This window comes from Oncorhynchus masou, unplaced genomic scaffold (assembly GCF_036934945.1).
Source record: "Oncorhynchus masou masou isolate Uvic2021 unplaced genomic scaffold, UVic_Omas_1.1 unplaced_scaffold_540, whole genome shotgun sequence".
NCBI classification, from domain to species: domain Eukaryota; kingdom Metazoa; phylum Chordata; class Actinopteri; order Salmoniformes; family Salmonidae; genus Oncorhynchus; species Oncorhynchus masou.
Genome location: NW_027011812.1, coordinates 517,170 through 528,309, shown reverse-complemented (window position 1 = coordinate 528,309; position 11,140 = coordinate 517,170). Strand labels below are relative to the sequence as shown.

General features: G+C 47.7%; 2 protein-coding genes across 2 annotated transcripts in view; both read left to right on the top strand.

Annotated features, from left to right (window-relative positions):
• Positions 1–1,482: 1,482 nt before the first annotated feature.
• LOC135535985 (uncharacterized) lies at positions 1,483–10,413 on the top strand. Its single transcript, XM_064962387.1, has 3 exons — positions 1,483–1,584; positions 9,431–9,828; positions 10,128–10,413. Exons 1-3 carry the CDS (start codon positions 1,483–1,485, stop codon positions 10,411–10,413), a joined length of 786 nt encoding a protein of 261 aa, XP_064818459.1.
• A 570-nt stretch (positions 10,414–10,983) lies between these two features.
• The window catches only part of LOC135535984 (anoctamin-2-like), a 51,657-nt gene continuing 51,500 nt past the window's right edge, over positions 10,984–11,140 (top strand). Inside the window, exon 1 of the mRNA XM_064962386.1 lies at positions 10,984–11,041. Within this exon, the coding sequence (XP_064818458.1) occupies positions 10,984–11,041 (58 nt within the window). The remainder of the gene's footprint in view (positions 11,042–11,140) is intronic.

The following is an 11,140-nucleotide window of genomic DNA, read 5'->3' as shown; positions in this document are numbered from 1 at the left end:
GGAGCGGCAGTGTGGCCGGGGAGGAGCGGCCGCGTGGCCGGGAGGGAGCGGCCGCGTGGCCGGGAGGGAGCGGCCGTGTGGCCGCTCTCTATTGCCTGTAGAGCGTGGCAGCCGTGTTTTATTGGCTCTTAACCAACCATGCTATTTTTTTATTTATTTTTTCTCATTGTTTGTAACTTATTTTGTACATAATGACCCGAAAAGAGCTTCTGGACATCAGAACAGAGATTACTCACCTCAAATTGGACAAATAATTTCTCTTCAATGAGTCGGACGGGAATGATATACTCCAAACACCCGAACAGACCCTCATCCCTGTCATTCGCTGGAGAAACAAACAGATTTCCCGGAAAGAGATTGCCTTGTGAGGATCAGGTGGCGAGAGGCTAATCTGCCTTTGTTTAACAGTACGGATGGCAATGTTCAATCGTTGGAAAATAAATGGGACGAACTGAAAGCACATATATCCTACAAACGGGACATTAAAAACTGTAATACTTTGTTTCACAGTCGTGGTTGAACAACGACATTAATAACATACAGCTGGCGGGTTGTACACTCTATAGGCAGGATAGAACAGCGGCCACTGGTAAGACACGGGGCGGAGGTCTATGTATATTTGTAAACAACAGCTGGTGCACGATGTCTAAGGAAGTCTTGAGGTTTTGCTCGCCTGACGTAGAGGATCTCATGATGAGCTGTAGACCACAGTAACTACCTAGAGTTTTCGTCTGTATTTTTTGAAGCTGTCTACATACCACCACAGACCGATGCACTGAGACCACACTCAATGAGCTGTATACCACCATAATCAAACAGGAAAACGCTCATCCAGAGGTGGCGCTCCTACTGGCCGGGGACTTTAATGTAGGGAAACTTAAATCTGTTTTGCTTCTATCAGCATGTTAAATGTGCAACCAGAGGGGGGAAAAACCTCTGGACCACCTTTACACCACACACACCTTTACACCACACACACCTTTACACCACACACAGAGACGCGTACAAAACTCGCCCTCCATTTGGCAAATCTGACCATAATTCTATCCTCCTGATTCCTGCTTACAAGCAATCATAAAGCAGAAAGCACCAGTGACTCGCTCAATACTGAAGTGGTCAGATGAAGCAGATGCTAAACTACAGGACTGTTTTGCTAGCACAGACTGGAATATGTTCCGGGATTCTTCCGATGGCATTGAGGAGTACACTACATCAGTTACTGATTTCATCAATAGGGAAAGGGAAAGATGAAATACCTAGCTAGTTGTACAACCGAATGCATTCAACTGAAATGTGTCTTCTGAAATTAACCCAACCTCTGGGGGGCTGCCATAATCGACATCCACGCCTGGACTAACAGTGGATTAACTGCGTTGTTCAGGGAAAGAATGACAGATTTCTTATCTTGTCAGCTCGGGGATTCGATCCAGCAACCTTTCGGGTAATGGCCCAACGCACCTACCCGCCAGGCCACCTCCCACTATGGCCAAGAAGTGCATCGATGACGTCGTTCCCGCAGTGACTGAACGTACATCCCCCAACCAGAAGCCATTGATTACAGGCAACATTCGCTCTGAGCTAAAGGTTAGAGCTGCACCTTTCAAGGAGCGGGACTCGAACCCGGAAGCTTAACAGAAATCCCGCTACGCCCTCCGACGAACCATCAAACAGGCAAAGTGTCAATACAGGACGAAGATCAAATCGTCCTACACCAGCTCTGATACTCATCAGATGTGGCAGTGCTTGCAAACTATTACAGACTACAAAGGGAAGCACACCCGAGAGCTGCCCAGTGACACGTGCCTACCAGAGGAGCTAAATAACTTCTATGCTCGCTTAGAGGCAAGTAATACTGAAACAGCATGAGAGCATCAGCTGTTCCGGACAACTGTGATCACGCTCTCCACAGCCAATGTGAGTAAGACCCTTAAACAGGTCAACATTCACAAGGGCGCAGGGCCAGACGGATTACCAGGACGTGTACTCAAAGCATGCTCTGTCCAACTGGCAAGTGTCTTCACTGACATTTTCAACCTCACCCTGTCTGAGTCTGTAATCCCAACATGTTTCAAGCAGACCACCATATTTCATGTGCCCAAGAACCTGCCTAAATGACTACTGACCTGTAGCACTCACGTCTGTAGCCATGAAATGCTTTGAAAGGCTGGTCGTGGCTCACATCAACACCATTATCCCAGAACCCCTTGGTCTTCAGATCCTCAAAAGGTTTTACAGCTGCACCATCGAGAGCATCCTGATGGGTTGCATCACTGCCTGATATTGCAATTGCTCGGCCTCCGACCGCAAGGCACTACATAGGGTAGCGTGTACGGCCCAATACATCACAGGGACCAAGCTTCTTGTCATCCAGGACCTCTATACCAGGCGGTGTCAGAGGAAGGCCCTAAAAATTGTGAAAGAATTAGTCATAGACTGTTCTCTCTGCTACCACACGGCAAGCTTTACCGAAGCGCAAAGTCTCGGTCCAAGAGGCTTCTCAACAGCTTCTTGGAATAGCTAATCAATTGGCTACCCAGGCTATTTGCATTGCCCCCTCCTCTTCTACGCTGCTGCTACTCTGTTTATCTATGCATAGTCACTAACTCAACCTACATGTACATATTACCTTAATGACCTGGACTAACCGGTGCTCCCGCACATTGACTCTGTACCGGTCCCCCCTATATGTAACCATGCTATTGTTATTTACTGCTGCTCTTATTTTTATCTTACTTTTGAGGTGTTTTCTTGAAACTGCATTGTTGGTTAAGGGCTTGTATGTGACAAATACGATTTGATTTGACTACAGACTGAAACAGGAACATGGCTTCACTAACTGAATAGAGACAAATATGGCTTCACTAACTGAATAGAGACAAATATGGCTTCACTAACTGAATAGAGACAAACAGAAACATGGCTTCACTAACTGAATAGAGACAAACAGAAACATGGCTTCACTAACTGAATAGAGACAAACAGAAACATGGCTTCACTAACTGAATAGAGACAAACAGAAACATGGCTTCACTAACTGAATAGAGACAGACAGAAACATGGCTTCACTAACTGAATAGAGACAGACAAACATGGCTTCACTAACTGAATAGAGACAGACAAACATGGCTTCACTAACTGAAGAGACTGAAACATGGCTTCACTAACTGAATAGAGACAGAAACAAGAACATGGCTTCACTAACTGAATAATCAAATGTTATTGGTCACATACACGTGTTTAGCAGATGTTATTGCAGGTTTATCGAAATGCTTGTTTACATTTACATTTAAGTCATTTGGCAGACGCTCTTATCCAGAGCGACTTACAAATTGGTGAATTCACCTTATGACATCCAGTGGAACAGCCACTTTACAATAGTGCATCTAAATCATTTAAGGGGGGGTGAGAAGGATTACTTTATCCTATCCTAGGTATTCCTTAAAGAGGTGGGGTTTCAGGTGTCTCCGGAAGGTGGTGATTGACTCCGCTGTCCTGGCGTCGTGAGGGAGTTTGTTCCAACATTGGGGGGCCAGAGCAGCGAACAGTTTTGACTGGGCTGAGCGGGAACTGTACTTCCTCAGTGGTAGGGAGGCGAGCAGGCCAGAGGTGGATGAACGCAGTGCCCTTGTTTGGGTGTAGGGCCTGATCAGAGCCTGGAGGTACTGCGGTGCCGTTCCCCTCAGTGTTTCTAGCTCCGACAGTGCAGTAATATCTAACAATTTTACAACATATACCCAATACCTACATATCTTAAGTCAATTAAAGGAATTAAGAATATATAAATATATGGAGGAGAAATGTCAGAGCAGCACAGACTAAGATACAGTAGAATAGAAAACAGTATATACGTACGAGATGAGTAATGCAAATATATAAACATTATTCAAGTGATTTAGTGTTCAATGTAATAAAGTGGCCAGTGATTTAAAGTCTATGTATACAGGGCAGCAGCCTCTGTGTTAGTGGTGGCTGTTTAACAGTCGGATGGCCTTGAGATAGAAGCTGTTTTTCAGTCTCTTGGTCCCAGCTTTGATGCACCTGTACTGACCTCGCCTTCTGGATGATAGCGGGGTGAACAGGCAGTGGCTCGGGTGGTTGTTGTCCTTGATGATCTTTTTGGCCTTCCTGTGTCATCAGGTGGTGTAGGTGCCCCCGGTGATGCGTTGTGCAGACCTCACTACCCTCTGGAGAGCCTTACGGTTGTGAGCGGAGCAGTTGCCATACCAGGCGGTGATACAGCCCGACAGGATGCTCTCGGTGTCCATCTGTAAAAGTTTGTGGGTTTTAGGTGCCAAGACAAATTTCTTCAGCCTCTTGAGATTGTCTGTGTGGGTGTACCATTTCAGTTTGTCAGTGATGTGTGCTCAAGGAACTTAAAACGTTCCACCTTCTCCCACTACTGTCCATCGATGTGGATAGGGGGTGCTCCTTCTGCTCTTTCCTGAAGTCCACAATCATCTCCTTTTGTTTTGTTGACATTGGTGAGGTTATTTTCCCTGGCACCACACTCCTAGAGCCCTCACCACGTCCATGTAGGCTGTCTCATTGTTGGTAATCAAGCCTAACTACTGTTGTGTCATCTGCAAACTTGATGATTGAGTTGGAGGCATGCTTGTGCCACGCAGTCATGTGTGAACAGGAGGTACAGGAGAGGGCTGAGAACGCACCCTTGTGGGGTCCCTGTGTTGAGGATCAGCGAAGTGGAGGGTGTTGTTTCACCTCTTGGGGGCGACCCGTCAGGAAGTCCAGGACCTAGCTTCACAGGGCGCAATGATGATCTTGGAAGGTACTATGGTGTTGAATGCTGAGCTACTGTCAATTAACAGCATTCTTACATAGGTATTCCTCTTGTCCAGATGGGTTAGGGCAGTGTGCGTTGCATTGCATTGTCGGTGGAGTCTATTGGGGCGGTAAGCAAATTGGGTGGGTCTAGGGTGTCAAGTAGAATTGGAGGTGATATGATCCTTGATTAGTCTCTCAAAGCACTTCATGATGACAGAAGTGAGTGTTACGGGGCGATAGTTGTATAGCTCTGTTACCTTCGCTTTCTTGAACAGGAACAATGGTGGTCACCTTGGGCATGTGGGAACAGCAGACTGGGATAGGGAGAGATTTAATATGTCTGTAAACACACCAGCCAGCTGTTCTGCACAAGCTCTGAGAACGCAGCTAGGGATGCTGTCTGGGCTGGCAGCCTTGCGAGGGTTAACACATTTAAATGTCTTACTCCAGGTCGGCCACGGAGAAGGAGGCACACTGTCCTTGGTAGTGGGCCGTGTCGATGACACTGTGTGATCCTCAAAGTGACCCGGAGAAGGTGTTCAGCTTGTCCGGAAGCAGGATGTTTGTGTCCACGACGTGGCTGGTTTCCATTTGTAGTCCGTGATTGTCTGTAGTCCCTGCCACATACGTCTCCTGTCTGATTGTCTGTAGACTCTGTAGCCACATGTCTGGTGTCTGAGCTGTTGGTGTGACTCCACCTTGTCTCTATGCTGACGTTTTACTTGTTTGATTGCATTGTGGAAGAATTAACATACATTAAGGGAACTTTTCAACATTTTCCACGTATGGTTAGTGAGAAAGTCCATATTGCAAATGTGCCGTCCCTACTAGGCGATCCGAAAACATTTTAAAGTCGGGAGGCAGCGTCGGGCAGCCGGCAGGGCCAGACCTACAGGAAGTCATCAAATGAACTTTGTCGGACATTCGGTTTTCGTTTTATAAAATAATCAGATTTCGGTCATTTTCCGCTATCCCGGAAAATCCCACAAGAGGGCATAAGCAATCATACTGCAATTTGACAAAACATCACGAATCACGACGGGCCTTATCTCGAAAACTGAAAATATTTCGATGCCGAAACTTGGTGAGCATAGGTTTGGCATAATGGGCAGTTGGCCCCGAACAAGATGGCGTCTAGGCCTCAACGGTTTTTGAGTTATGGCCATTTTTTTCTGGGATTAAAGGTCCAAAAAATGAAAATATAGAAATTATTTTCACTCCACGTCAAAGTCAAGGAGCCTCCGGTGTCAATAACAAAAAAATCAGCCATTTATCTATCGTCATTTAAGAGAAATCGTACGATGACAGATTTGTGATGTTCAAATATAGGTGTTTTTTTTTCAACAGTTACAAATCCAGTTGCAGGGTGTTCATACGAATATTTTTAAAGTGTGCTGCGGAGCTCTGCGAGATTTCTGTGATTTTCTATGATTTTCTGAAATAACACACACTCACTAAACCCTCTGTAAATAACTAAGACTTAAAACTCAGGATTCTGTAAAGGCATACCCCAATGAGGATATGAGTTTATTTATAGCTTCCTGTGCCAACAGAAAGTGCCTTAAATGGTGTCATAGTGGCTGTATCCAAGGGTTAAAAAGGTCAGATCTTTTCAAAACTTCATATGTGTGATTAGACAACCCTCCTGAACTGTAAAATCAGTCATTTCTCCCAACAGATGTCAAAGAAAAGCTCTCACACACACACACACACAGCAAGGATGGAGTGACAAAGCGTGGTGTTTAAAGACACAGAGAGCAGGCAATGGCATAAACATAATCCCAAGGCCGTGCCGAGTTCAACGAGATATCCCGCTTGACCGTAGCTCGCTCGGTCTAAGCGCAGCGACCATGAGAAAAGTAGGCCCAATATGAAGCCTGCACCAGAACGTCATTTGATTTTGGGTGACAGCGGCGGAACCGTTAGGTTTAGAAGGACAATTCAACCACAGGACTGTTCCTAAGGTCCTCCCGATCTGTGCAAGCCTAACCTTGACCGTGTGGCATTAACCCTTCACAGTTAAAAGGTGTTTACATAAAAACAGTTTGCATTGACTTCTCTCCCCATAGGAATACATTGGCTGCTCCCCTAAATACAACCTGGAGTCTATATGGGTTATGAATGCTGTATGAACCTGTCTTCTATGACATTCCATCAGACCACTATGAGGTCTACCTGTGTCGATTCTAAGCTTCCTGGAGCAACCGGAAGTGGTTCAATTCACCCAAAAGGTATTTGGATGTACATCACCAGCAAAGGTGAAAATGACTCTGCATTCAACCCTATGTAGATCAGTCAATTCTCAACGTAAAGACTTAAAACTCAGGATTCTGTAAGTGTCTATGTCAATCAAGACGTGTGTACTTATAGCTTCCTGTGCCAACCGGAAGTGCCATACTTGGTGTCTCAGGGGCTGTTTGGAAGGGTTAAAAAAAGCAGATCTGTCCAAAACTTCATATGTGTGATTAGGCAACCCCCATGAACTGTAAATCAGTCATTTTTCCCATAAAAATTAAAAGGAAAACTAAATCACACAGATACACAACTTGGATGGAGGGACGTATTGGGGTGCATAGAGACTGACAGTGCCTCCAATAGTTAGCTTTGTTCGAGCTAAAAAAACCGTCAGACCTAGAGTTCCGAAACTTTAGAATCATGTTCTAGACCTCAGGTTCGATAGTGTTGAGTTAGGTGGCTCTAGAAGGTTCTCGGTCAAAGAAACAGCGTCGAACATTTGCAATGACTTCAATTCATTTTGACCATTAAAGAAAATGGCCTTTAAAATGTCCCAGAGTCACAAGAACTAGGTGCATTGTGACCGTCTTCGGCCCATAGAGACAGAACCCAACGTTTCTGTCCGATAGCTCATTCAAGGACCCCGTAGCAAGTAATTGAAAAAGTGGATTTTCAGCACCAATTAGGGTTTTACTGGACACCAAATGACCTATCGAGCCGAAACTTGGGATTCGGGTCGCCAGCTAGGCCTACACATAACACAAGAAATGGACCCGCAGCTAGAACGTAACTACGTGTTTTATGTTTTTTTTATGGCTTGAACCGAAGGCGTTGTGAATTTTGGGCCAGCTCTGAAGTATGTGATACTTGGCTCCTAAACGAGTTGGGAAAAGTGGGTTTGATGTCAGTTTGTATCAGTTTGGTGTCAGAATGATATCAAATTGACTGATGGACGGTGACTTGCAGGTGACTCTTGTCCATTTGCAATATGTGTAAACGGTGAGGTACCATCACCAAAAGTGACATTCTGAAATCAACCCTAACGAGCGATGGAGAGGTACCAGAATCACTGCCCAGCCATCCTGAGTTCATCGGGCCAGTCAATTTGGCATTCCTGCACGATTTTTATAGCATGACAAATTGGTGATGGTGAATGCCCAGTTAACCATATTGCAAATGCACAGTGACTTTGCAAAAGAGTGAGAAACATCATAAACAAATGGACATTCTGGAAATCAACCCTAACGAGCGATGGAGAGGTACCAGAATCACTGCCCAGCCATCCGAGTTCATCGGGCCAGTCAATTTGCATTTCTGCACGATTTTTATAGCATGACAAATTGGTGATGGTGAATGCCCAGTTAACCATATTGCAAATGCACAGTGACTTTGCAAGGAGGAGAGAAAACATCACCAAATGGACATTCTGAAATCAACCCTAACGAGCGATGGAGGTACCAGAATCACTGCCCAGCATCTTTTCATCAAATGATCAAGTTTTTGCACGATTTTTATAGCATGACAAATTGGCTTTGGTGAATGCCCAGTTAACCATATTGCAAATGCACAGTGACTTTGCAAAAGTGAGAAAACAACATAAACAAATGGACATGATGAAATCAACACCACTGTGATTGAAAGGCATTGCAATCACTGCCCGGCCATCCCGAGTTCATCAGGCCAGTCAATTTTGCATTTCTGCAGGATTTTTGAGCATGTCAAATTTCTTATGACATTTGGCCCCCACAAAACATATGCCTTATGCACAAGTAAAAAAATAAATAAATAATTATGATAATAAAATATGACTAAAGTATGTTGATACAGTTCTTATACGTGTAATTGACACAAAATTCTAAAGAATTTCGAAAACGGTCCAGAAAGCACTTTGGGGGGTGATAAGTTTTTGACAAATTCATTTTTTCAAAATTTGGCTTTTGGATGTTGACTTTGTCCATTTCCTATATGAAAAACCAAGGTGGAGTGCACACGCCACCTGTTGGATTTTTGAAGTGTTATAACTGGCACCATATGGCATTTGCAAAACATTTTTCATGAATCAACGCCGATTTGGGTGGTATTGTCCATTGTGTACATGGTTTGTACTATGCCAATGGTTTACCATTCATTTTTGTCCATTTGAGGGGGAATTCCCTTTACTTGTTTGATTGTAAACACTTCCTGGAAGAACTCAGTCACTTGTTTGATTAGTGTCTGTGGAGGGAATTAACTTGTTTGATTGCCTTGTGGAGGGAATTAACTTGTTTGATTGCCTTGTGGAGGAATTAACTTGTTTGATTGCCTTGTGGAGGGAATAACTACACTGTTCATATTCCTGCCATTGTTCCCAGTCACCTTGCCGTGGTTAAATGGCACCAAAATCCTTCACCCCATTCTCCCGACCTTCACCCAGCCCTCCCCGTCCTTCACCCCAGCCTCCCGACCTTCACCCAGCCTCCCGTCCCCCACCCAGCCTCCCACCTCCTTCACCCAGCCTCAGTATGCCCGCCTGACCTTCACCGCCTCCCGACCTTCACCCAGCCTCCACGACCTTCACCAGCCTCCTGTCCTTCACCCAGCCTCCAGCCTTCTGCACCCCAGCCTCCGTCCTGCCGCCTCCCGGCCTTGCCTGGCCTCCTGTCTTCACCCAGCCTCCCGACCTTCACCCAGCCTCCCGTCCTTCACCCAGCCTCCCAGGCCTTCCTTGGCCTCAGCGTCATGCACCCAGCCTCCCAGTATACCACCGGCCTCTGTCTTCACCCAGCCTCCGGCGCTGCCCAGCCTCCCGTCCTTCCCTGCCCCCTTCCTCAGGCCTTCCCCCCAGCCTCCAGACCTGACCTTCTAGCCTCTGGCTGACCGCTGCGCCTCCAGGCTGACCCTCGCCCTAGCCTCCCGGCACAAGCCCTGCGCCTGGCCTCCCGACCTGACCCCTCCGCTGAGCCTCCCGACCTGACCCTCGCCCTAGCCTCCCGACCTGACCCTCGCCTAGCCTCCCGACCTGACCCTCGCCTAGCCTCCCGACCTGACCCTCGCCTAGCCTCCCGACCTGACCCTCGCCTAGCCTCCCGACCTGACCCTCGCCTAGCCTCCCCGGCCTGACCCTCGCCTAGCCTCCCCGACCCTGACCCTCGCCTAGCCTCCCGACCTGACCCTCGCCTAGCCTCCCGACCTGACCCTCTCGCCCAGCCTCCCGACCTGACCCTCGCCCAGCCTCCCGACCTGACCCTCGCCCAGCCTCCCGACCTGACCCCAGCCTCAGCCTCCCCAGCCTCCCGACCCTCGCCCAGCCTCCCGACCTGCCCAGCCTCCCGACCTTCGCCCAGCCTCCCGACCTTCTCGCCCAGCCTCCCGACCTTCGCCCAGCCTCCCGACCTTCGCCCAGCCTCCCGACCTTAGCCCAGCCTCCCGACCTTCGCCCAGCCTCCCGACCTTAGCCCAGCCACCGACCTGACCTTCACCCAGCCTCCCGACTTGACCTTCAGCCACCCGACCTGACCTTCACCCAGCCTCCCGACCTGACCTTCACCCCAGCCTCCCGACCTTCACCCAGCCACCCGATCTGACCTTCCACCCAGCCTCCCGATCTTGACCTTCACCCCAGCCTCCCGACCTTCACCTAGCCTCCCGACGCGACCTTCACCCAGCCTCCCGACCTGACCTTAACCCTGTCTGACTTCCTCTTCCCTTCCGTCTGACGTTGCTCTGACTAGATGGCAGAACATTGTCACTAGGTGCCTTGTGGTACATCTCTGTACTCTGTTAATTCCTGCTCTAGATAGAAAGGGGGTGTGTGTGAGGTGACATATGGCCGAGAGGAAATCCCATGACAGTAATTTCCCAAAGGGGCTTGAGCGGCCTGCAGGGAGGAGGAGTGTGTTAGATGCACTCTGACAGGGATGTGGTGGTGTCAGGAGAGAGTCCTGACCTTATAGTGGGTCTCTTGGGTTCATTTCAGTGCAAGACCACATGGTTACCACCCTCAGCAAGGGTGCTGAAAACCAGATGCATCCAGTTTACAGGGATGGTTAGAGAGCCTGTGAAGCAACTTCCCTCTTTTGGACGTTAACAAGCAGACACTCCAGCTTAACTCCTCCTCCACAATTACTGGATTGGTTGAACAGTG